The sequence below is a fragment of the Mustela erminea genome, chromosome 7, assembly GCF_009829155.1.
Source record: "Mustela erminea isolate mMusErm1 chromosome 7, mMusErm1.Pri, whole genome shotgun sequence".
Taxonomy (NCBI): Eukaryota; Metazoa; Chordata; class Mammalia; order Carnivora; family Mustelidae; genus Mustela; species Mustela erminea.
This window is the reverse complement of record NC_045620.1, coordinates 9,345,835-9,373,301: the sequence shown is the minus strand read 5'-3', so window position 1 is coordinate 9,373,301 and position 27,467 is coordinate 9,345,835. Positions and strand designations below refer to the sequence as shown.

General features: G+C 47.0%; 1 protein-coding gene across 3 annotated transcripts in view; it reads right to left on the bottom strand.

Moving 5' to 3' along the window:
• Positions 1-27,256, bottom strand: part of ZFP64 (ZFP64 zinc finger protein) — an 87,586-nt gene extending 60,330 nt beyond the window's left edge. The window contains exons 1-5 of one of the 3 annotated variants that reach the window (XM_032350322.1): positions 26,592-27,256; positions 22,761-23,000; positions 10,275-10,436; positions 8,527-8,589; positions 4,822-5,073 (exon numbers count right to left, since the gene is read on the bottom strand). In XM_032350322.1, the coding sequence (XP_032206213.1) occupies positions 4,822-5,073; positions 8,527-8,589; positions 10,275-10,436; positions 22,761-23,000; positions 26,592-26,637 (763 nt within the window). In that variant the 5' untranslated portion in view covers positions 26,638-27,256. The remainder of the gene's footprint in view (positions 1-4,821; positions 5,074-8,526; positions 8,590-10,274; positions 10,437-22,760; positions 23,001-26,591) is intronic. The other 2 variants (XM_032350320.1, XM_032350321.1) reach the window with 2 other exon arrangements.
• Positions 27,257-27,467: the final 211 nt, after the last annotated feature.

Below are 27,467 nucleotides of genomic sequence, written 5' to 3'. Positions count from 1 at the left end.
GATGGGTACTATTATCGGTATTCTTCTTCTTCTTTTTTTTTTTTTTAAGATTTTATTTATTTGTTTGACAGACAGAGATCACAAGTAGGCAGAGAGGCAGACAGAGAAAGGGGGAAGCAGGCTCCCTGCCAAGCAGAGAGCCCGATGTGGGGCTCGATCCCAGGACCCTGAGATCATGACCTGAGCCGAAGGCAGAGGCTTTAACCCACTGAGCCACTCAGACGCCCCTATTATGGGTATTATTCTTAGCACTACTGCACAAATGAGGCCTAGAGAGACTACATCAGCTTGTTCATGGTCACCCAGTAGTGCGTAGCAGGGCTTGGATTCCTTCCAACCCAGGCTGGCTCCAAAGCTGGTATTCCTAGATGCTGGGTAATTATCTGTGCATGTGACTGATGCTCGCTTTCTTAGGCCATAAGCTCAAAGATGGGCTCGTGTTCTGGCCTTTTTGGCATAAGGTCTAAAACATCATCATAAGCTGCTTAATAAATGCAAGTAAGTAAAGATGGCAGGGAGCAAATTTGACAAACTTCTAGAAGACTGAGAAGCTCAAACCTAAACCATGCTTTGTATGACTAAAGACCACCAAGATCATGCATAGGAAGTTCTAGAACAAGGAATGGTAAGCTATAGCCTGTGGGCCAGATGTGGTCCACTGCCTGATGTTTTATAAATAAAGTTTTATTGGAATCTAGCCCCACACCAACATGTTCACATGTTGCTTATGGTTGTTTTGTGCTACAAAGGTGGAGGTGAGCAATTGTGACAGAGACTGTATTGCTTGTAAAGGCCAAACCCTTTGCTATTTGGCCTTTTACAGAAAGTTCGCTGACTTTTGGCCTTGGAATCTTTTTCTTAACCTCTTTGACTCCAGCAATTCCTTTTTGGCGTTTAGAGAAGCCCATGGACCCTTTCTTAGAATAATGTTTAAATACAAAAAGCAAACTAAATAAAAATCAATATGAATGCAAAAGAAACCAAGCCTAATGAAAGAATTATATAGAAAATTAAAGGAAAAAATTCACAATATAACAATGTGTTTGTTTTACTAAAGTCTTTTTTTTTTTTTAAAGTAATCTCTACACCCAACATGGGGCTCGAACTTATGATCATAAGATCAAGAGTTGGATGCTCCACCCAGTAACTGAGGCAGCCCCGTGTCCCTCGGTGTGCTTTATGAATGCATTAAATAAGATCTAGTGGAGGATCTGTAACTATAATGATTTCTAACTAGAAAAGAGCCTAAATGATATATTGATCGATCTCTAACAACTGTTACGAAAAGATCTGTGATTTCTGCTGGCAGCAAGTTCATATGCCCTACTCATAGATCAGCTGCCAATTTTCGTAATAGAAGGACACGCCCAATTTAAATACAGGCTAGTGAAAATGAAGATGTAATTTTTTTTCCCATCCAAGTTCATGGACCATCTAAAGTCTATTCATGGATCCCTGCGTGGAGGAGTCTGTGGAAGGAGGAATCCCTGCTCTAGGATGTCCTACTAGGTTTACCCATTACATCCCTGCCCAAATAAGTGACAGTCTTTTTACCTTTTTTTTCTTTTAAGCCATAGTAGAGGTGGAACCCAGAAATACCAGATAATCAAATCTCACAGCTGAGCTGCAGAGTTAACACTTTTGATATGAAAGCAAAGGTTTCAAATCCCTTTGTCATCTTTTTTTTTTTTCTTTTTTTTTTTTTTTCAAATCACAGATTTCTTAACTGAGGCATACCGGTCAATAATAGTTCCCTGGGACCATGAGCTCTCCAAAGCTAATGACTACGTCTGTTCCTGCCCTCCACGTGGTCCTTACAGTGTCCAGTACCGTGTGGGGACTTAATGAATGTTGTTGAATGAATAAGCAATTGATATATGTAAGCTGACAGATCTTTCTTGAGTTTAGCTTGCTATGAAAACCACTGGTGATGAAAATCTAAGCAATGAAAAAATCAAAGCAAAATCCTATTAATTTTACGATTTGTAAAATTTTCTAAGTGCCATGGATTCCTAAAAGGGAAATGAACAGTCTACGGAGACACTGCATAAGCACACGTTTAAATTTTTGAAAATTCACCTTTTCTAGATCAACTTGACGATGCTACTATCAATGGTAAGTCTATCCTCATAAAAGTCAAAATGAATCAGAACCACTTGGATAAATGAGTGCTTCAGCCCCTCTAACACAGGCGGGGGAGATTTCTGGAGAAAATCAGTTGGCCATCGATGATGCCTATGTCTTAACTTGCTTTTGCAGATTACAAAGATATTCTCAAATCTCACCATCTCTCCTCCCTCCCTGTAGCCATGGCCTCTGCCCCGTGTGCAATTCTGCATGGTCTCCAGACAGGGGCGGGATGCCCTGCTATGAGCCTTGACAATCACGTGACTGGATCTGGCTGATGGTAATTCAGTAGACTTGATCCAAGTAATGGCTTGAGCACTGGGTTTTGCTCGCTTGCTCCTCTGTCAGCCGTTGCCATGAGATGATCGAGGCTGGCTTAGCGTGCTGGTCCCAGGAGGAGGGTGACAGAAATGTGGAGCAGCACTGGATTCCTGCAGCCGAGACCAGTGGATAGACGGCTCAGAGCCAGCAGATTCCCAGATGTGTGAGTCCAGCCAAGATCAGAACCGCCGAGGTGACCCCCAGCAGATCCCCCGAACGCCAACAGGAAAGACATGTCATTAGGTCCACTGAGGTTTTGTGGGAGAATTTGTTACGCTGCACTAGCATGCCAACAGAGAGCTAATACAGAGACTGGTATCTAGAAACAAGAGTGCTGCCATAACAGAAAATTAAAATATGCGGCATTGGCTTTGGCACCGGGTGGCAAGAAAAGACCAAAGAAGTGGCAGGGTGCACTATTTAATGGCAAACATTTGGTCCAACCGTCGTGTGCCGTTAAGTTAGAAGATAAAGATTGTAACACACCTGTTGAATCTGGGACTTGAGCAAAGAGATTAATTCTGGGCAAACAGTGAAAGAGCCTGATGAGGTCGTATAAGGTCGTATAAGGAAGAGACAAACTCATACAAGAACTGGCCATTTCTCTAAATGGAATTTAGAGAGAATAGAGCAAACCACAGACGTGATTTCCCATCTCCAACTAGCAAAGGGTATTCACAGTAAGACAGAAGCCGGGGACAAAGGTCATATCCAGGGATGTGATCTCAGGGGTAAGACCAACGAGAAATGAGAGATGTGAATGTCAAAGTTCTTCATGAATGTCTCCAAAAGAATTAAGTTGGCGCCAGGTAGGTTCTCCAGCTGGACAAGGATTCCTAGGAACATCAAGGGATTCAGCCACAGAAGGTTATCTGCTAAAGTGCCCGCAGTGGGGTTCACAAGGAAGAAGAGTTTCTGAGAGAATCATGGGCGTGGCTTTTGGCACACGGACACACAGGAAACTCACAAAATTTTGCACGTGTCTCTACCAGCAAACCTGTCATTCCCGTTGACTAAAAAGAGCCCTACTTTTGGTAGGCAGGAAGCAGGCTGAGAATGTTTCGCAAAGGTACTTCTTCCACAACTTTCTGGAAGTGGCTCAGGCGGCTGATGGGAAGATGCTTCGACGGGCAGAGTCAGGAACCAGGGGACATGCGCCCAGAGGGATTTTGGAAATCCATGGAGCTGGGACAGCAGGGTTACTGGACTTACCCTGGCTCCGTGTCACCACTGGACATCAGGAATGGAGGAGCAGACTTCTCTTTTTACTTCAAAGGAACTCTAGGTCAAGAGAAGCCATACCCAGAACTGGTGGAGATCAAGGGATCCTGGGGTTTGAGCCTGACCCCGTGATGAGGTGTGACTTATGTGGGTCTTAGGAAGGTGTGATTGTATCCACCTGTCCGAGTTGTGTGTGACAGCATGGTGGACTGTGGTGGTTTGCAAAAATGGTCGCAATTCTTTACCCTCCCTCCTATCTCTGGCTTTTGCCCTGTAACCGCGTGGTGACCTCCCACGTAGGTGAGCCCGGCCCCATCCCTGATATCTGGCCCCACCACATAGCCTGCTTCAGCCAATGGGATGCAACCAGAACCTGGAAATGGGCCTACCCACCAGATGTGCTTGCCACTGTCACGAGAAGGACAAGCCTCGGGTAGCCCACTGGTCCAAAAGGACAGTGAGAGGCAAGTGGAGCAGAGCCAGACCACCCCAGCTACGGCAAGTGGACAGACAGCTAACCCACAGGCAGCCGATCCCCAGCCAAGGTCAGTGGACACCCAGCCTTTTGCCCCACATGTGACTGAGCCCAGTCAAGACCAACAGAGTGTCTGGCCAACTGACTAGACCTGAAGTATGTGAGCGATACTCGATTACAATCTGCCATTGAGGTTTTGTAGTGATTGTTACACAGCATCACCGTATCCAGAGCTAACTGATACACTTGCCCAAAGGAAATGTCAATGACTCGTTAAGTGACCTCCCCTGTTGCGTTTTCCCACGAAGCTGTCCCAGGCTGAACTCATCTGAGTATACTTCAAAAATGACCGGAATGCAGACACTATGCAGAAATTTATTAAAAAATGTGTTGTTGACATTTCTCTCATGATTTCATGGAGCTCACCTTCTCATCGAATACTTTACTAGTGAATAAGTTATAGAGTGGCATAAAGATAGCGATGAGGTTATAAGCTCAATGATTTTTTTCCCCCTCATCGAGAAAGGCTCTTCCAGGTGGACGCAAAGCGAACCCGCGAACCGTGCAATGAGCAGACGTCCCCCGTGTGTGTACTGAGATGGTGCCTCAGTGCTTTAAGGTGCTTTTCAGCAGCTGGCGGTGAGGAGCCCAGCGTGCGAGCAGCAGGAGGGACCTACCTGTGTGGGACCGCAGGTGGACGGTGAGCTGGCTGGAGTTGCGGCTGGCGTAGGGGCAGATCTGGCACTTGAAGGGCCGCTCGTCCGAGTGGATCCGCAGGTGTTTGTTGAGGCTGCTGCTGTCGGCCGCGGCGTAGTCACACGTCTTACACTTGTAGGGCTTCACGCCCGTGTGACACCGCATGTGGGTCTTCAGCTTGTCTTTCCGGCTGAAGCACTTGCCACAGACCTCACACTTGTGGGGCTTGTCTCCTTCAAACACACACACAGAAGGTATCAGAAAACAACACTGAAGAAGAAAAAGGCTGATTCCCCCCTCCGGCCCACTGGTCCAAAAGGACAATGAGAGGCAAGTGGAGCAGAGCCGGACCACCCCAGCTACGGCAAGTGGGTAGACAGCTAACCCACAGGCAGCCGATCCCCAGCCAAGGTCAGTGGACACCCAGCCTTTCACCCCACCTGTGACTGAGCTTTATGGTGAGAAGAGTACGCGGTCACTGAAGGATATTCAGGTCACTTCAAAAGCTAGATAGAAAAATTTGCCAAGAGCTAACATCTTTGTGGGGGGGCGGGTGTTCTTCTATTTTGTCTCTTGCCATTTCTTGGTTTTTCCTGCATCAAATATGAATTCCTTATCCATTAAAAATAGGGGACTCACATGTCTGAAGTAGAACTAAGGAGAATAAGGAACTGTTCATTGTCTCCTTCCGTTCTCTCCTTTTCCTTTTTTTCCACAGATACACTCTAAAGTGCAGACACTCTAAGTTTTCAGAGAGCTCGGGGCTGAGCAGCTCCTGGCTCCCTTCCCCAGCCCGGCCCGCAGCCACGAATCATTCTGCAGCGCGGTCCTCGCCAATGAAATGGCAGAGAGGGTCAATGCGTCCCTTCTGCGAAGGGACACTGCTTGCCTTTCACTTTCCACTTTCTGCCCTTCCCTGCCGTTTCCGAGACATGGGGTGAACGCGCAGGTGAGGGCACCCTGCCTGCAGACGGCTGATCCTGTGACGTGATGTGCTTTAATGACGCAGAAGCAACTTAAGTCCCTGGCTGATCTCGTAGGACAGAGCCACCTACCTGCTCTAGACCTCGTGCCTAGCTCTGGACAGTTACGTGAGAGAGGCATAAAGCCCTACGGCGTGGGAGCTGGGGTGGGGCTCTCTCTGTCACGGCAGCTTCATCTATACCCACTAACATACCTACTACCCATGAATGACTGCTGATGGTTTTACGGGCATCTCTCTAATTATTTGTGTGTGACTCTCCTCAACCCTCCTAACCACTGGGACTAGAACCCACGATGGTCTTGCTTTCTGAGTCCAAATGCAACAAGGCCTCCCCACTGCCTACTCCCTTGCACATTAAATCATCCCGATTGCCTTGTCACATCATTCCATCTCTGCAACATGATTTGTAAAGTGGAAGGATTTCACTGGACGGCGGTACCACCGATTACTGAACCAGTGTCCTACCTGGCCACCGAAAAGAACGAAGCCGACATGTACTACTGATGTGGAAAGATGACCAATAGTGACAGCAATTTGCAGGGATGGTATATATAATATTAACTTCATAAGAGATGGAAAAAGTAGATTCTGTGTATTTTTAGGGTGAAGATTGGTCTTCTAGAATGAGACACAGTAGTCGACTAAGACTGGTGACTTTGGGCTTATACCGCATAAGGAGGTGGGCTCTGAGTCAGGATTTTCCCTTTTTACTTAACATATTAAATAGGTCTTTTGGCTAAATCCTAAATGCCAAGTGCTAAAATGAATGGTCAGCCAAAGCTGATCACTACCATCAGAGAGCAAACGTCTGGGATTTAAGAATATACCTCAAAGTGTATGAAAGATTCTAATTTTATTAATAAAAAATGTTAGTAGTCAAATTTAAAAATCCATGAACAAGAATTTCTCCGTGATGGTCAGCAGCTGATTAGCTCCTGCGGTCGCCAGGCTGTGTATGTGTCACCATGGGCGGCCGCCGGATGTGGGAGCAGAAGGATGATTTTGGGCCAGCCCGCTAGGGCTGCTCCTGGCCACACCCTCCTCTTGGAAAGTAACAAAGGTAAGGACACTTCGTCAACTCTCTAGCTGGAAGACGTTATTGGAGTTGCTGCTGTCATGCAGAAACCATCCCAGGGCCTAAGCTGGGCTACTGGCACGTATAAGGTGCTTCCTGAAGTGCAGAAACGGACTCAAGGTCACTGCTTCACTTATGCATCTCGAGTGTTCCCTGGGTCCTCGTGAACAATGACCACACTCTACTCTGGCAAGGATACATGGGCTACGCTTCACTCGACTGATGGGATCCACGTCCAAGCCGCGTGGAGAGATTCTTTCTTTGTGACCTCGAGAATGCTTACCAACACTTGAAACTTAATATTCTAATAATCAGAGTAAGTCCAAAGGACGTGACACTGTGAGGTTGGTTAGAAGGGGATGGGGACCCCAGCGTGGCCAGGCCATCACTAGCCATGGCCAAGAAATTTCAGAAATCACAGCTGGAGATTTCATCTTCCAAAGGTGAGGCCGACGTTGGGCAATTACTGACATCTCAGCCACATGTCAGAGGACGCCTGCCTTATACACTTCTATGCTCTCTACATTCACACTCTCTCATTTGAATTATGAGTATCTAATGCTTTGTTAAAAATAGTCTAAATGCAGCTCCTTCTCCATTCAGAAAATCCGAGAGACATAACCATAGTATATTAAAGAAAATTAAAGTCACCAGAAATAAGTACATTTTTCTTCCCCATGGACCAATCTTTTCCTCTCCTTCTACTGTTTTCTTTAATTCTTTCTTTCTTTCTTTCTTTCTTTCTTTCTCTTTCTTTCTTTGTCTTTCTTTCTTAGTAATCTCTACACCCCACATAGGGCTTGAACCCATGACCCCAAGATCAAGAGTCACATGTTCCACCAACTGAGCCATTCAGGCATACCATCAATCTTTCACTTTCCTTTTATTATTTATTATTTTTTAAAAGATTTTATTTATTTATTAGAGAGAACACAGGAGCAGGTGGGGAAAGAGAGGGGAGAGAGGGTAGCAGACTCCCTGCTGAGCAGGGAACTTGACCTCGACATGGGATTCAATCCCAGGACCTTGGGATCATGACCTGAGCTGAAGGCAGACGCCCAGAACCTCCCAGGCAGACGCCCAGAACCTCCCAGGCACCCATTTTCTTCACCTTTTACAAAAAATATTTATTTAATTTAATTTAATTTAATTTATTAAATTTTACTTTCAAAATGGCAAAAATAACATACACACACACACTCTGTATGCAGTGATACAGTAAAGATACTTTAAAAAAAAAATGGAGTCTTCTTCCCCTTCTTTCTTCCTTTATCAATTGTTACACACACACATTCACAAGACCATCACCATCGCCTCAAAATAAGAATACGTACCTTTAAATTTTAATTAATTCTGGCAGATTAATTGTCAAACTGGTTGGAGCTGTTTACACTTCTACTAGCTAAGTTTGCTCCTATCTGTCCCAGCACTGGATTTTATTGTTTTATATATTTTCTGCCAACATCATGTATGGAAATAGTATCTTATTTTTATTGAATTTGTGTGTGTGGTCCTGTGACAACCTGCGAGGTTCCATGGCCTATCACATGTCTGACTTGTCCGGATCCCCAGCTCCTAGCACAGAGTAGAAGCTCTGGGCACACGTGCCACAGAAATGCCACTTACCAGTGTGAATTTTTAAATGACGCTCCATGTCCTTCATACCATAGGCAGTCTTGAACTGGCAACCTTAAAAAGGCAAGAAAAGATTAATTACAGAGGGAACCATCATAACCTAAGGATGGAGAAACCTGGAAGAAACGTCCTTAACCAAGTGACAAGAGTAAACCCCATGGTGAGCGGGACAAAGGGGTATCACGTGCCTACTGATACGAGGCCCTCAGAAGGACAGACATCACATCTGTGCTTCCTGCCCACACTGCAGAGCCTAAATCTCATTGTGAGGAAATAACAGACAAACCCAAACTGAGCAACACTTTACAAAATAACTGGCCTGTACTTTGCAAAAAGGTCTAGGTCGTGAAAGACAAAAGCTTAGGATTCAAGGACACCGAAGAGACGGGAAAATTCAAAGAAACGTGCAGTCATGAACTGGATCCCAAATCAGGGGAAAGTGCTATTGTTTTGCTACAGAGAACAAGAGTGAGAAGCTAATAAAATCTGAATAAGGCCAGTGGTTTGATAAAGTGTGTGTAAATGTTAATTTCCTTTTTTTTTAAGTAAACTCTCTGCCCAATGTTGGGGCTTGAACTCACGACCCCAAGACTGAGACGCATGCTCCTCCCTCTGAGTCAGCCACGTGTTCCTAAATGTTAATTTCCTGATTTTTGAGGATTGTGTTGTGGGTTATAAAAGAACTTCTTTGATTCTAGGAAATATACATTGAGGTATTTAGGGATACAGGGACATCATGTCTGCAACTTACGCTAAAATGGCTTTGGGGACCATAAGAGACTCTTAATCTCACAAAACAAACTGAGGGTGACCGGGGGTAGGGGGGGTAGGGAGAGGGTGGTGGGGTTATGGACACTGGGGAGGGTATGTGCTATGGTGAGTGCTGTGAAGTGTGTAAACCTGGCGATTCACAGACCTGTACCCCTGGGGTCAATAATACATTATATGTTTATAAAAATAAATAAATAAATAAATAAAATGGCTTTTGGGGAAAAGTATATATATACAGAAAGAATGATAAAGCAAATACAGTATGTTAACATTTAGGAAATCCAGATGAAGGGCATCCATAAATTTCTGTGCTATGTTAACATTTAGGAAATCCAGATGAAGGGCATCCATAAATTTCTGTGCTATTTTTGCAGCTTTTCTGTGAGTCTGAAATTATTTCCAAATAAAGTTTTTTTTTCTTTTTCTTTCTTTCTTTCTTTTTTTTTTTTTAAAGGAAACAGCAATCTTTCTGGGTATCTTCCTAAGCCATAGCACAGAAAGAAAAATTCACAGTAACTTGGATCCTCATGAGTCCCATGTTTGTAAAAAGTCTTTTTTTTTTTTCTTCAAGATTTTATTTATTTATTTGACAGAGAGAGAGAGGAAGAGCACAAGCAGGGGGAGGGGCAGGCAGAGGGAGAGGGAGAAGCAGGCTCCCCACTGAGCAGGGAGCCCGGTGAGGGGCTCGATCCCAGGACCCCGGGATCATGACCCGAGGCCAATGCTTAACCAACCGAGTCACCCGGGCGCTCCTATAAAAAATCTTAGAGTCCAAGTGCACGGTGACCAGAGACAGCGAGATAGGTCATATGTGATGATGGAAATGCGGGGGGAGGGGGTGCTCTGAGTTTTAAGCCAAGCAGTTTAGAGCATGTCTATATCCAGTTGTCGGGAATTCACAAGTTAGAGTCCCGAGATTTGTTACGTGTCACATCCTCTAGACAAGCAAGTCCCAATGCCACTTTTACCTGGATAGCAACAGTTAAGCCTTTTCTGAGCAGGTGGTGCTGTGGGCTTTTTGGCACGGGACTTGGCAGGGAGAGAGATGACAGTGGCTGTCTGGTTTTCATTGCTTTCCGTGGGCAGATAAGTTTGATAGCCATGTTCGAAAACGAATTCTGGAGCTGAAACTAAAAGATGAGATGATGATTAGTTTTCATAAGATGAACACCCAACAGCTATTCCCTTTGCCTATCTTCCTTTCTAGAGAACAAACAGGCTAAATTACTTCCCCAGTCTCCTTTGCTGCTTCAGGGTAATCCTGTAACCCTGTTTTAGTCAGTGAGACACTAGAGAACATCTGTTGGGGGCTTCTGGAAAAGATTCTCTCTCTAATTAAAAAAAAAGAAAGGGAGGCAGTTGAGGAAAAACTCATTCTTGCTGTCCTGGTTGCCCATTTCCTGTCTTTCCTGGAATGAGGATGTGATGCCTGGATCTGTGGCAGCTATTCTGTAACGATAAGGGAAAAAAGGAAATCTGATGTTGAGCCAGAGCTCTGAAACTATCCAGACTTATTAAATCTAGACTTAGTAAATAAACAAGAAATGTCCCTGTCATCTACACCAGGCAAGCTGTCTACTAGCTCCAGCCAAATGCATTTGGTATTCATAAGCTTTATCAAAATAGCCTAACAAACAGGGGGAAAGAAACTGATGAAAGGAATTGTGGCCCAAACTACAAGTAATCTCTAAAAACACAAATATTACTAAAAGAAATCCTTGCTTTTGCAGATTTTTTCTTTTAAATGTTTTATTTCTTCATTAGGGAAAGAGACAGAGGGAGAAAGAGAGAGAGAAAGAGCATGAACCGGGGGGAGAGGCACAGGGGAAGCCGACTCCTGGCTGAACCAGGAACCCGATGTGGAGCTTGATTCCAGGACTTGGAGATCACGACCTGAGCCACAGGCAGATGCACAACCACCTGAGCCACCCAGGTGTCCCAGGTATATTCTTACTAAAATTTTCAGGGGGACAAAAAGAAAGGCCAAACATCTTTACCATCTTTATCTTTACATTTATCATTATAAAAGATAAAATAGGCAGTCTCAAACTTCTTTTTCTGCTTATAAAATTTTTGTGACGACTTTGTTAACTCAATTTATGGTTTTGGGTTTAGAAATAGTTCTGTCCACATGATTTGTCCCATGCAGATCTGGTTTCACAGGGGGAGTCAATCTGACTAGCGGGGTTCTGTTCGTTGGGTGAGTCTGTCAGGCTGAGAGGCCCTAACGATGACTTTGAAAGTCACTGGATACTCGGTTTCCCAAACTTCAGTCCCTGAGGCACCACTTTCGGCATTTCTGCCACTGCATTTACAGAATATCCTGACTGAAATTGGCGCAGGCCTAACATCATGACCTACTTTGGCTTTGCCTCCAGCAGTAATATCCATGTAACAGGCCGGTGGTGCTAGTTTTATTTTCTCTTAAAACAAACACCATCTTTCTTCGAATATTAGATCTTACAGACTGTCAGATGTGTTATTATTTGAAGTACAATACATTTAAAAGCTGCTGATTATTACGAAGCAATGCTTTTATATTCCTTATTTTTTATTTAATGAAATTCCTTAGAAAGTGTGTATTTATGGAATGAACTATGTTCATTTTCTCTGGGCATCTGCCAGGAAACTCTGTTTCCTTATCTCCCCCTCTCAAGTGCCTCAGGCAATGACAGCACCACTGATGTCAGTCCAAGAGCACCTGGTCCACTAGCATTTGCTATTCGGGTAAATGGTTTCAGGGTTTCAGTTGCAACGTGCACGGGGAAGTTAAGTGGCTTTTGCTTAAAGTTGGCTGGAAGATTCTGACAAATGGATGTTCTGTCTTCACGCCAAGTCCCCTGGATGCCTGGATCAACCACACCTGCTTCTTGCTGAAATGTTTCATCGGGGCTGCGGGGTTTGGCTTTTGCTCTGGCTTCCATTGCTCTGCTCTGTTCTCAAAGTGGGGTTCCCAGCCAGCATCACGGGACCTACGGAGGAACCGGCTACAAAGACAGATCCTCAGGCCCCTCCCCAGCACACTGAATGGGAACCTCTGGGGTGGACCCAGCCCAGCAACCTGTGTTCTCACACGCCACCCAGGCTGTTCTTCCGGTACGTGGTCAAGTTTGAGAACCACCGGCGTACGCGTTCTCTTCCATGTACCTCGCCGTGACACGTAACCCAACTCTGTCTAGTGGAGGGAAGCCCTCTTTCCAGTTGTTGCTTTTCAAGAACTGCAGCTGTTCCTCCAACCACCACTGTGGACCCCTGCTACCATCTGCAGCGTTTCTAGGAACACGGTCACTGCTCATCTGTAACCAGAATCATCGCCCAAAGTCTTGGAAGGTGTTTTATCGATGGAGCTCTATACACGGAGTTCCAAAAAAGGCACCCTGCTCTGCCAAACAGACAGAATGTGTTCAACAGGGTTCAGGTTTGTTCACGGGCTCCCAAAAACATGTTTCTTTTTTCTTTCTTTTTTTTTTTTTTCTTCTGGTGACTGCCTTTTGGTTGACAGGAATCTCACGGACTCTGGCGCACAGCTCCGTGTCAGATGTGTTAAAATCCATCTTCTAACCAGTATGAGTCTGGGTCTGGCCACTTACTGGGTGTGTGACCAGGCCAGGTGTAGGCCAGGTACCTAACCTCTCTCTTTTTAAGAGAGTTATTTATTTGAGAGAGAGAGAAAGAGAGAATTTCAAGCAGACTCTGGAGCGTGCACAGAGCCCAACTCAGGGCTTGATCTCACAACTCTGAGACCGTGTCCTGAGGCAAAACCAAGAGTCAGATGCCAAACCGACTGAGCCACTCAGGCGTCCCTACGTAACCTCTTTGTGCCGCACTTTCTTCACCCGGGGGATGGAGGACAATTTTTATCCCTCTCTCTTAGGGCTTTCGTACAGATGAAAAAATTAGGCACGTAACACTGTTGGTGCTGTTGTCATTATTCACGGACTTATCCAGCAAGTACTGCCGAGGTACCTACTGTGTGCCAGGCACTGTTCTAAGCACTGGAAACACACCAGTGAGCCAAAGGGACAACGATCCCTCTTTTCGTGGAGCTGACACTAGTGGGGCGTGGTACAGGCAATAAACGATTTAAACACACACTATACAGCTACTATAGATACAGAGCTAATGGCTATGGAGAGAAATATTGCCGAGAAGGGACACAGGGAGTGCTGGAGGCGGTATTAAGTAGGGTGAGGCACGAAGGCCACAGGGAGAAGGTGACATTTCGGGATGTGGAAGCACGTAATTATTAATGGTTTCTGTGGCAGGCGGCTAGAATTCAACAGCCAACAAGGGGACCTTGGGGCAGCTGGTCACCAGGTCTTGCTGGAGCCTCTTGGCTGGCTTTACAGCGGGCCCATCGGTCCCCCACACCTGGCCTCGTTCCAGGATGCCCTGGGAACAGCAGGGCCTACAGATACCCCAGGGAAAGGCTTCAAGTGGCCTTGGTCACCAGGGGGCTGGCTGCCTCAGGCCCTTTAGGGTTTGGGTGGGATCGGGTGTCGCAGTCGCACTGACCTGAGGGCAACTCTTTGCAAGAGCTCAGAGCGCACCTCCTCCGGTGTGGCTACGAAAATCAGGTCCCACGTCTAGTGAGATCAGCCCCCTTTGCCCTCCAGGAGCTCACGGCCTCCCACACCTGCTGTGGGCTTTCGCTCCGTTTCTTTGCCTCCCCGGGGATTTCCCTTGCTGCGTCGCATGTCCCGGTGTCGAAGTGAGTCCTGGTCTGGAGCAGGAGCCCCTCAGGGGTCTAGCGACACGGTTATGATGCTGCTTAAGATGTAAGACTGTTGTATGAATGTCTCAGAGAACCAAAATTTTTCTCTCTGAGGTTGTACGCATCAGTGTCTGAACCCGCCGGGGTCACGTGGACCGGCAGTATAGCTCCTTTCCCCAAAGCTGTCCTTCGGATAGCTGAAGGCAGTCATCACACCTCCCAGCCCAGTTTGCTTCTCTTCTTCCGTTGAAAAACTCCACTTTGTTTCCCTTTCTTTTTAAATTTAAAAAATATATATATATATATATGCATATATATCTGTGTGTGTATATATATATATTTAAGATTTTATTTTTAAGTCACCTCTACAACCAAAGTGGGGCTCGAACTCACAACCCTGAGATCAAGAGATCAAGAGTCACATGTTCTTCAGATTGAGCCATAGGTGCCAAATATTTATATATATATAAACATATCTATCTATCTATCTATCTATATATTTTTTTAAATAAAAGGAAACAGTAACTGTAGAAAATCTAGGGAGTATAGAGTAAGTGTAGAGAAGAAAAGAAAAGCTGCCCAAAGCGACCAAGGCAATATATCGCGTGACGATACACACCCCTTCATTATACGCTCATTATACACTGTACGTTTTCTCTAAAGCACTTATCTCTACTGTGATCAAATAATGACTTGGGAAATTACTTAATGGCCATCCTCCTCCCTTTGGCTGGACGAACCACCTGAGGACACGCCTGTCCTTTCCATCACTGTCTCCCAGCACCTAACGCAGAACTTGACAAAGGACAGGGGCTTAGAGGAACTTTGTGAATTAATGATCAACCTAATGGCGAAGAAAACATTTCTTTGTATGGAGATTTTTACAAGCATAAAACTGGCATTGTGGCTTAAATTATTTATACTCTTTTTTGTTAAAAAATTTCACCATTTGAAGCCATTTGCCACCCTATCATTGATCCAAAACACAGTTTCAAATGGCTACATACTCTTCCTTCATTTTGGTTGTGGCATGGTTAAATGATCTAGTCCCCCGTCTTTGACACTGAGCTGGTTTCTAAGTACTACTTTTATAAATAACACCTAACCCAATTTTTTAACGGACCTCTAGATTCTTTGGATACGTTCTTCTAAATGTTGAAGGATTGGTCGGAATGGTATGGTCATTTAATTGCTTGCTGATAAATAATTACAAGATCTTTCCCAAAAATCTGTATCAGTTTACATTTTTCCCTTTACTTTCACTAGCTCTTCCCAGCTACGTGATAGGACAAAATGAGATCAGGTTAGTTTCATGGGCATTTCCTTTATAACTGGTGAGGATGAATCCCTTTCAACATTTTTTATCCAGCCCCATTCCTTCTACACTGAATTCCCTGTTGATGCTATGAGCTCCTTTTTTTTTCTTTCCTATTGAATTTCACTTTCTTTCTCATTGACTTGTACATGAGCTTTACAGATCAAGGGTATTACTACTCTGTCATATATTCAAATCTATGGCTCTTTTCTTCCTACGTTGACTGGGCTTAGGATTCACATTTAGGGTTCTGGATCCAACTGCAAACTCAGAATTCATCTCCTGAGAGAAAAGGGTTTTCACACACGTGGTGCACAGGGACCCCACCTGCCAAGAGGCACCCCCCCACACCCCGCCCTGCCCTGTGCACCCTCCTCCAGGCTCCCATCCCCGACTTCGCGCCCTCTCTCTGCCATAGCTGATTGGTCCAGCAGCAGATACCTGACAGGAGCCTAGCCAATCGGAACTGCTTGCCCTGAAGGTAGGAACTGGGACTAAGAAACTGTGCTTTGGTGTGAACTTTCCTTGGGTGAGGGGTGCGGGGGGCATTAAGCTTGGGGGCAGTCAGGCAGACAAACTTCTTAGGATCTTGAGATCCATCTGGGGATCTATTTATTTATTTATTTATTTGACAGACAGAGGTCACAAGTAGACAGAGAGGCAGGCAGAGAGTGAGGAGAAAGCAGGCTCCCTGCCAAGCGGAGAACCCAATGCAGGGCTCGATCCCAGGACCCTGGGATCATGACCTGAGCCAAAGGCAGAGCCTTTAACCCACTGAGCCACCCTGGCGCCCCTGGGGATCTCTTTATAACGCAGACTCGATTCAGTACTTCAAACCAAGCCCTCATTGGCTGGCTTAAATTCCCGACCCTGCTCAGAGCGACGGAGATGTTACCCCAAGGGGAGAGGGTTCTGGGTATCTGCGTGGTTCACCAGAGCTTTGGGTTGGGGGCGGTTCTGAGGCATGAACAAGTGTGAGAAACAGTCATGAAGACTCTTCTGAGGGGTGGTCAAGAGCAAAGATTCTGCCCCCCAGGAAGTTCAGATTTGCCACTTTCTGCCTTTGGCATCTTGGACAAGCTTTTCACCCTTTTGTGCCTGAGTCGGTTATTGGTAAAATGGGGATCATAAGTCTTAATACCTGACTTGTGGTTCATACAGAGTGCTGAGGAAAGAGATGGCCAATAAGCACTACATCAGAGTCAGCTGTTCCTCCTACGGTCAAATCCTCCAAGCCAATCATCAGTCTGACTTACTCAATTGCTCACCTGCTCAACAACCTTCGGGGGCTCCCCAGCTCCTTTGGAATGAAGGCCAGAGCTGAAGCATGGCTCGTACCACACATACTCTGTCATCTCTAGTCACCGTTACCACATCTTACCCTGAGCTTTCCCACTTCTCAGCCACCATCAGGAAATGCCCCCTTCCCACCATCTTCCCCCCAAAGGCCAGGGAGTCTTTCAAGGCCAAGTATACCTTTGATCTCACAATCTTCCCTCTGGCTTTCCCCACGGGGACCAATCTACTCCATTAACCCTCTGCACAAGGCTATGCTTATCACAGATGGCCGGGCTTGGGGGTCTTACCACCAAATTCTCCTCCCGGACGGGCTTGGAATTCTCCAAGGGTGAGCATCCCCGCTGCCTTGGTTCCAGCATCTGGCATACAACAGTCCCAACGCTGCCCTTGCTGGACCCTCCCAATGGGGCCCACCCCACGCCACAGGCCACATGCACACTCATTTAATTTAACGCTCCCAGCTGCCCTTTCCTTAGCTCATTGCATTAACAGGTTTATTGAGTGTCTATGGTGTCCCAGGCCCAGTGCTGGGGCTGATGGTGGGGGAGGGCAGGAAAACAAGATGGATTAGGTCCCTGCTGGCGGGAAGGTTTACAATCCAGTAAATTAGAAATTAAACCATTCATCAGGGGCCCACAGGCCAAACTGAGCCTTCAGATTCTCTTTCAAGGTTTTCAAGATCAGTGAGGCGGCTGGGTCTTCCCAGGTCAACGTCCTCTGGCCAGAGACCACCAGGGACATGGCTGTGGTTGAAGTCTGTGGCTCAGTGGCACAAGGGAAACCTCAGACTATGTCACACAGTATCTCCGAGACAGGGCTGCTACGAAGGACTCACTCCTGGTTGGGGATTCATGTTCGGGAGGTGCAGGGAGGGTGGAGGCCTGCCTGGGAGCTGTCAGGAAGTAGGGAAGACCCTAGGGTTTGGTATCTTAATAGCAGAGAAGGCGCATCTGGCATAGGGAGAGACGCAACCGACACTCCGATCAGCGGGGGAGGGGATGTTTGGTATCTTGTGGCTCAGACAGGAGGAGGCGCCTTGTTCCACCACGGTTCCCTGCTCATGCTGATGTTCTGTGAACTGTTTGTTCACCAGGAGAACAGCACGGCCCGCCTGTGAGAGCCAGCCCAGCCCCTGATGGTTCCTGGCTGTCGGGCTGCTTTCCTTTCCCAGCTGGGTGTCCACAGGCCCTCCCACTCCCCATGGCGGCGTATATGTTGCCGCAGTTACTGCTGCTGCCTGGCTTCTGACAGCATCTGAATCCACATCTCTAGTCAACTAAAGATTGTGTCACCAAATTACTGGTTAATAACAAGTGAGATAAATAAATGCTGGGGCGGGGTGGTCGGGGGAGTGGTGAAACACCTAACCTCAGTGGGAGGGAGGGAGAGGAGAAATCATGGCTAGCTTCTAGGTGGAGGTGACTTTTAGTTCAGGACCAAACGAGTAGGAATTAACCAGAAGGAAGAGAAAGACCCTTCTGGGTCAAGAGATCAATTCGAGTACTACTGGCTGGGGGTTGGTCGCGAGCGAGGTTCTGCAGTCACATTTTTCCTGTGCTGTTTCATTTCGTTTTCAGAGCCCCCTGATTTGGTAAGTCAGGAGAGCTAACCCTGACAGCTCTATGTGTCTCGCATTGAGGGGATTACTGTCATGTTCCATTTGGGGCAGCAGACAGAGATCCTGTTACGTGCCCAAGGTTAGCCACCTCGTCAGCAAATGCTGCCACTGGGAACTCAGCTCAGGTAACTGGGCCGAGACCCTTTAACTACCAAGCCCTGTGGTCTTCCTATTTATTCTTGTCCCCTCTTGAAAGATGAGACACCAGGAGGTCTTAAAATTGGCCACAGTCATGAGGCTCCTAAGTCCCTATGTGGCCAAGATGCCAACTCGGGGGCCTCACTCCTATGCCCCAAGGTTTGCAGAACTTAGAAAACACAAGTGGGAGGCTAATTGTTTCCACCGGCATCAATATCCAAGGTTACCGCACCTGTAGGAAAGTTCTTAAACCAAGTGCCAAACACAAGGCGGCTTTCAAGGTTAACAAGCAGCGAAGACATTTTACTTAAATGTAAATTAAAGTAATTTAATTACTTACTTTGACCAGACAGTGATGGGGGACAGAGATGAGCCGAGTGAGGAAGGGTTTGGCTTTCACCACACAGCCCGAGAGGCACAGACAAGTTTGGGCAATGTCTGGGTGAGAGTATCTGGAGAAATCTGCTAGTGTCGGGGGTCCCACTCTGGCCTTGGGCAGTGAGAGATTTCCACGCTGGCTGGGACTTGGATTCCCTGAGGAGCTTGTTAGAAGCACAGATGCCTGGGTGGCTCCCTCATTAAGTGTCTGCCTCTGGCTTGGGTCATGATCCCAGGGTGCTGAGATCGAGCCCCGCATCGGGCTCCCTGCTCGGCGGGGAGCCTGCTTCTCCCTCTCCCGCTCCCCCTACCTGTGTTCCCCCTTTTGCTGAGTTTCTCTGTCAAATAAATAAAATCTTTAAAAAAACCACCAACAACAGATGCCTGAACCTCAGCTCCAGAGCTTCGACGAAGCTGAGCCTGGGCCCCAGCATCTATAACAAGCTCTCAGGGGACCTGGGTCCACAGGCGGGCGGGGAACAGCCCCTGTAGGGAGCACTGAAGCCCGTGCAGGTGGGGAGTTGGGCCCAGAAAACCAAATGAAAACAGTGTGAAAGGGGGGAACAGCAGGCTGCTGCTTGTTTTGAGGGAGAGGTGCCGGAAGGAGGAGGCGGAGCCGCGGAGTCAGCCGGAGGCGGGACAGCCTGCGAATCTCGCCGCCTGCTCATTAATCTCGACGTTAATAAACGCGGTTGTTTACTGAGCCCAATTATTCCATCCCAGACCGTTTATGTGGATTATTACAGAGTACTCCAATAACACAATGACGATTAGGTAATAGGCACCTAATTCTATTACCTAATAGTATTAGGTGCCACTCGAACCCCTTTCTACAGATGAGAACTATTAAGAAGAGAGCAGAGGGCAACTTGCCCACAGTGTGGGGTGGAGGGTGGCAGGCAGGAATGCAAGCCCAGGAGCCAGTCTCTGGACCGTGCAGCTCCCCGCACCTCCGTTCCAGGGGTGCCACCGTGAGGTAGGTGCACCGACGTCTCCAGGCCCGGCCTGAGCATACAGGGTGGCCAGTGAAGCGCAGGCATGCCCCCCGTGAGTGGGCACAGGGCAGTGGAAATGCCAAGGGGAGGGTGAGAGTCTTTGAGCAAAGACCTAGGACAGAAGGAGGAGCCAGTACGTGGGTGTGGGGTCAGCGTTACTGATGGATGGGAGACTGGGGCAGCCGCTCATTCTCCCAGCAAGGACCGGTGCCGGAGATCCAGCGGTGGGCAGGAGGGGTGCAGCCCCTGACCTCATGGCACTTACGGCTCAGGGATGGTTTAATGACAGGGACCTAATTTGGTCCGGGGAAACAGAGGAGGGGTCTCTGACGAGATGCCTTTAAGCTCAGCTTGGACGTATGCCCAAGAGTCAGTTTTAGGCAGGGGGTACAACACATACTCAGGCTCTGAGGCAAAGAAACATGGCTCAGTTGGAAAAGAGAGGACTTCATCTTGGCTGCTGCCGTACAGAGTGAAGGGGAGTGTCCTAAGATGAAACAAGATCCGCCGTCGGGAAAAGTATTTTGGGCAGAGGGAACAGCATAAGCGAAGCCTCAGAACCTGGAAAGGTGCAGTGGCCAAAAATAAAGTGTGGGCCTTGACGCCTCCTGACGTTTTATGGGTTTCACACCCCATGTGCAGGGTTATTGGGAGTTTGATTCTGAGGACGGCGAACAGGGAGAAGACCACAAGGGTAAAAGCCAAAATGCCTAAGTCCTGGGACTGTCTTGAACTGGTGGTCCTCTCCCACCTGTAGCTTTATGTCCAGCCATAAAATAAGAAAACCCACTGCTAAGGTGGTTTTTAGCTTTAACACTTTCTTAGTGACTTCCTCTGGGATGATAATTAAGATAAACTTGGGAGAAAGTGGGACAACCTCAAGGTGCTTTTCTTAAGGCTTGTGAGGTGATCAGGTAATTATAGTTCAGTGTTTTAAAGACTCGGTAGACAACCCCAAAACTTTGCTTATTGGCAAAAAAATCCAACCACCACACCAATACCAAGGTGGTGAAAGTTGGTGCCCCCCCGCCATGTTCTTTCACCCCCCCAGATCCAGATTAACTATCTGCTAAACACTGTCGGAGAAGAGTCCAGAAAAAGCCTGTGGGCTCAGTCAGGCTGATGGATATATTTCGTTTGGCCAACACAGTTTTAAAATTTCAGAAATTTTACATTTTTCAGCTTCTCTGAAAAACCCAAATATCTAACTGACCGGATCCAAAGGGCAGCTGTCCCTTCGGATGAGTCATATGTATTCATTCTACTTAAACCACAGTTCCCACCAGTCCCCATTCCCTTTCGCACAGTTTGCTTCTTTCCTTAACATTACCGGCCTCATTCCTGTTCTAGAAGCTTGCCTCGAATATAATACTAGGTATGCATCCATATGTGTGTTTTTACACTCCCCCCCCAAGAATCTTTGTGTCTCTACAAAGCTCTAGCTCCCCTTTTCAGTTAAGTCATATTTCACTGTCCGAATCTCTGATGTTTATTTATCTGATTTTCTCTTGATGTATACATACAAAGGCACCACTTTCTTTATAGCCTATATAGTAAATGAACACCCTTATACATCTGTTTATGAAATTTTAGGGGATAAGTGGACTTACTAGGTAAATGTGTTTATGTACATTTTAAAATTTGGAACATTTTAAATTTAAGATGTTAAATTTAAAAGACATCACAAAATTGTCCAAGTTATATGAATTTACACTGAAAGCAGTATCTGTCCCAGCCCTTCTTTTGACTCACATTAATTTAATTACTAAGGTGACAGAGCATCCTTCTATGTTCAGTGGTCTCTTGTATATTATCTGCTGCCCTTTGCTGACATTTTCATTTGCTTCTTTTTCTCTACTCTTATTGATTTTAGGAGTTCTTTATATATGAAGGACATTAAGCCTTAGTCATCTGTGCTGCAGTTTGTTCCCCCAGTTGTTGGTCTTTAGTTTTATACATTGTTTTTACTTTGGGAAAATTTTAACTTTATTTGTAGCCACATTCCTGATGCATTTTCTTTTGCCAGAGGACTCCAGCTTGTCTTTTGGTAGGCAGAGTACTGATATATATACCATATATATATCTATATATATATGATTATTTTTTAAAGACTTTATTTTTAAGTCTCTACATCCAACGTGGGGCTCAAACTCACAACCCTGAGATCAAGAGTGACATGTTCCACCAACTGAGTCAGCCAGAAGTCCCATATACTTTCATTTAAAAATCTGAATGCCTTTAGCTACAGAATACATTCTCTGTTACCCCGCAGGATCTGACAGCATCTCCGCTATCTATTTCATAAATGGGTGACTTCACATTTTTAAACTTGTCCGTCTAGTCCCTTGAGACAGATCCTAGAGGTGTAAGTACAAGTAATGTTAGTGCGACTGTGTGTCTGTGTGTGTGTGTGTATTTACTCTACAATTTTATGGTTTCACTGTGCACATTTAAATTTTAGATCCATCTGTAATTTATTTTTGGTGGAGTAAATGAACACAACTAAGAACTAGGATGAACTTTTCTATTTTCCTAGCTGGCAGCAAGGGAGGGGGGAGAGGGGAGGCATCAAAACCTACTGGTAAATTAAAGCACACAACAGAACAAACAAAACATGTTTTTTGTCCCTTTATAAAAATAATGCAAATTTTAAGATCAAACCCACACTACCACCACCCAAAATAACTACCTTTTTTTTCATGCATTTCCTGTAAGTATTTTTTTTTTCTTGGTGTATACAGGTTTTTGTTTTAGAAATCTGTTTTTTGTCTGTTTTAACACATGACAACATCTATAACTGCTAACAGTTAATGTTGCCACCCAGCAGTTCCCAAACCTGGCTGGGCAGCTGGCTTCCCAGTGGAGCTTGTTAAAAATAATGAATCAGCCTGCCTACAGGGTGGACCCTGGGAATCTATATTTTTAATAAGTTCCACGGAGGTGTTTGGGACATAACAGGGCCAACTCTAACAGTCTCTCCCACTGTCGCGACCGTACCTGTGATCGTCTGTGTCTCGGAGGTGATGGTTCTGGTGGTGGTCTGAGTCTGGGCGGCAGGCACCGTTTCTTCGGATACAAACTGGACTGCGCTGGGGGCTGCCCCGGACGTGCCGGTCAGTTGGCAGCCGCTCTGCTTGTGAGCTACAAAGGCATCCAGGTTGTTAAACTGCTGCTTGCAAATACCGCAGATGTGGATGTCCGGAGTGAGCTCAACCAGCACTGTGGTGCCACCTGGGACTCCATGGGACAAAGGGAAAGCCACAGGTTAATTAATTAATTAACGAATTTCAAACAGCCTGAGATTATAACACTAACCAGATTCATGGTAGAAAAAAGGGCACTGTGGCAGAGATGGCTAGTGGCTGGCCTGATGTCCCTTCTACTTCCGTCTTCTCCCTTAGTAGCCATGTTCCCAGACCCAAGTGACTGCTGCCCGCAGGGGCACTAGTGGTATTTTACGCAAGAAAGTTCTCTGAGGGATGCCTGGGTGGCCCAGTCAGTTAAGCATCTACCTTCGGCTCAGGTCATGATCCCAGGGTCCTGGGATCGAGTCCCACATCGGGCTCCTTGCTCAGCAGGGAGCCTGCTTTTCCCTTGTCTGCTGCTCCCCCTGCTTACGCTCTCTTTCTCTGACAAATAAATAAATAAAATCTTAAAAAAAAAAAAAAAGTTAGTTCTTTGATGTGCAGGACTGCTGTACTTTGAAGGAGCAGTAGCCATGTCCCATCCCAATGAAAGGTAGTTTTATTCCCCATTCGTTATGAAAATCAATCCCTCTGCTTTTACCTGCTTCCTGCCCCGGACCCTGCCAAGAGAACTACTAAATGATCTTGGTCCCTCACATGCTTGGGAACTTCTGGGAAGTTTGGCCTTTCATGATAAAAAGGGGTCAGACATGAATGGCACTGGTTCCCTCTTCTTTTGGTCTTAAGTGCAGATGTGATGCCAGGAGCTTCTGCAACCCTATTTTCACTATGAGGAAAATGCTCAGATCGCTACAGTGCTGACCCCTTGATCCCCTGCATCAACTAATTTCAGACTTCTCATTAGGCTGGTAGAGTTCAGTTGGTTACTTGTAGCCAAAATTCATTCCTAACTGATAGGGACATTGTTTCTCAATAGTAATGATGCCAAGAGTTAATACCTGTGTTACTATATTAGAAAGTGTGATGGAAAGGTTGGTTAAATGAAGAAATACAACCAATTAATAAGTCTCTAATATGACAACCTTCATTTTTATTTTTAAAAATTTTCCTGCTTCATTATAAGGAAACTCATGTTTGTAACAGAAAATATGGAACAGAAGAAGCAGGGGGAAAATCAGTCACAATCTTTCCACCTATGTGTACCATGAACATTACAAATTATTTTGTTCCATTTATTTTCTTTATGCTTAAAAATTAAGATCATAATGTACTATAAAATTAGTCTTCTCCCCACATAATATCACATAAGCACTGTGGCTAGATCACTAAAATTTTTATAAGTATAATTATTTAAAAGGTGCCTGGGTGGCTCAGTAGATTAAGCGCCCAACTCTTGGTTTCGGCTCAGGTCATGTCATGGATGGTAGGATGGAGCCTTGCCGTGGGCTCTGTGCTCAGTGGGGAGCCTGCCTGAGATTCTCTCCCTCTGCCCCCTCCCCACTCTCTCTTTCTTTTCTCTCTCCCTCTCTCAAATAAATAAATCTTTAAAAATATATATAATCATCTAATAACACACTATTTCATGTTATCTCTGCATCATAATCTTAGTACTTATACGGTCTTTATTATTTCTAAATTTCCTGAAATCTAAATCACATGAGAACTACCTTTGTGTATATACAGTTGGTATATATGAATCATAACTTTCTGAAAATTTATAAATATTTATATTATGTTCAACTTTCTCAAGTCGAGCTGACAAAAAAAATCTCTGTGTGGAAATACAATTTGGTTGACTTGCTAAGGAGAGCTGGTCTGGGCTGTGTCATAATATTTTCTTTTTTTTCCTTTTAATATTATTTATTTATTTATTTGACAGACAGAGATCTCAAGTAGGCAGAGAGGCAGGCAGAGAGAGGGAGGGGGGAAGCAGGCTCCCCGCTGAGCAAGAGAGCCAGATGCAGGACTCAATCCCAGGACCCTGAGATCATGACCCGAGCCGAAGGCAGAGGCTTAACCCACTGAGCCACCCAGGCGCCCTGTGTCATAGTATTTTCTAAACCGTTCTGCAGAGCGCTTGTGCACTTAAATACATCCAATCAATGGGTGAAAGGAATGAAGCCTTTTCTATTCCTCTGGAACACAACCTCCTCCCGGCAGCTAAGATGCCCATGAGACTAAAAGAAAAACGAACACTGGCATTGATGAGGATTCCTTAATGATCCAACAAGATTGATGCCTAGTATGAAAGGGTTTTAATGACAATGTCTCCAGTGTGTGGCAAGCACATAAACAATGACCTAGACTTTCCTTACAATCTTGACATTACAATTTACAAACAGTGACTTGGGCTTGGTCTCTCTCATCTGTAAGATGGGTAAAAGTTTCTGTTCTATAGGATAGGTAAGAGGATTAAATAAGGTGGTGCTTGTAAAGGGCCAGGCCAGGGATCCCCATGCCCGTGTATGATACCTGGTGGGGTTATTCCTGAGATACCCTGTTAGAAGTGACAGTATCCCTCTCTGAACATTTGGAATGATAAAATATACCTAACCTCCTGCATTTGCAGTGAGAATTAACAGACCAAACAGAAAACACTGGGTACAGGTAGGTGCTCAACAGCAACAAGAATTCCTTTATCTTGACTACGTTCTCCAAACTTGTAATGGCATCACAACAAATGGGTTTGTGTGTGTGTGTGTGTGTGTCTGTGTGTTAAACATGGACTTATCTGTGCTCCACTTGGGAGATACTGAGTCCTAACGGAGGTAGGGTGCAGGAGGGGCTGGTGTTCAGAGAAATCTGTGCTTCTCACAAGTTACGCAAGGAATACCCAGCCAAGTTTGGGAGGCAGTGTCTGCACAACAGCTAACAAGCTAAGCGCTTCCTATGTGCTAGGTGTCTGCAAAACCCTGTGCCAGGGTAGGGGGTCGTTCTCAAACTCTGCAACCGAACCACTCGGCCACAGATTCCCTCCCCCACGACCCCATCTAATGGGTGGGGCCCAGGGAGCTTTTTTCTTTTTTTTAAAGAAGCGCTCCCGCTCTCAGGTGCCTGGTTTGCGCTCGGTCTCTGGACCACACTTTGGAAAACAATGCCGCGGGCGAAATCAGGTACTTGAATAAGACTGCTGACCCCATCAGGAAAATTAAAATGAATCCCAAACTCAAAGCGACCACCGCCCCATTCCCCATTCAGACCTTCACCTTTAATATGTAAAAGGATTCCCAGTGTGCCGGCAAGCCCAGCCCGCCAGACCTCACGAAACCCTCGGATCCCCAGACTTCAAGGATTTGGAGCCACCGAGGCAGAAGTTTTCCCATCAGCGTAATGGCAGTTACCCCCAAATCCTCCCAAACTCCGCCGGGGAGGGGGCGGGGAATGCCCCGAGGGGGTGGCGATTGTCTGAACGGCATGCCCTCCCCCACCGTTCCCTTACAAGGGGTCTTGCGAGGCTGGAGAGCGCCCCCCGCCTTGCACTGGGTTGGGTGCCCCCATCCCAAGCCCACTCCGGCGCCCCCTGCACAGCGCGCCCGCCGCGGTGCCCGAGACGCCGGCTCGGGGCCGTCACCCCGATTTCGGGGCCCCGGGCCTGCTCGCTGCGTCGCAGACGTGCTTGGGCCCGGGCCCCGGAGCGCGCACTGGGCCCCGGAGCGCGCACTGCGTCCGGAAAAGCACTTACTTTGCACCGAGCCCGGGAAGCTCTCGCCCTCGCTGCTCGCGTTCATGGCCACAGACTGGGAGGTCCCCGGCCGGCCGGGGTGCCAGGGTGGGGGGCGCTGATCTACATGGTGCAGGGACTTTTCCTTTTATTTTTCCACACCCCCCAGCCTTCCTTCTCCCAACTCCGCCAGGCGGGGAGGACGGATGTAAAGCAAGCTCCACTTCCGCTGCCTAGAGGGCGCTGGCCGGGCCCGGCCGCCCCAGCCTGGCTTTGCCTCCGCGGCTCCCCGGGGAAGCTGCGGGCCAATCCCGATGCCCGGGCCCCCCGGGCCGGGACCGCGGAATCCCCCGGGATCTGGACCGCGCGCAAACGTCCCTGTGGGTTGGGCAGCCGCGGGCGGCTCGGGATGCGCCCCCACCCCCAGCTGCGGCCGCCGGCGCCGGGCCCGCACCCCTGCGGTTGTGGCGGACGCGTTTGGCCTCCCCGGCTCGGGCGCCTTTGCACCTGCCGCCCTGGGCGTCTGGTCCCCAAGGCGTCGCTCCCGGGTCGCCGGGATGCTCGAGCAGAGGGGACCGCGTCGAGCTGCGGTTGGGGGTTGGGTGCGCCGGGCGCGGCGGGCTTGGGGAGAAACCCCAGCTGAGCATCAGCGGCGGGCAGATCGGCAGAGCGCTGGGCGGGTCCCCTGCCCGGCTAGTGAAATAAAGGGGACAGTGATCACGTGGATCCTAAGAGCAACAACTAGGATCAAGAGCCTGAGGCCCCCTGCGCCAGGGTTCTGCCCCCTTTATCGGGCACTGTCACCTGGAGGGCTCGCTAGAACACAGACGGCCTGCCCGCCCCAGAGTTTCGGACTCAGTAATGCTGGGGCGAGGCCCAAGAACGAGCATTTCCAAG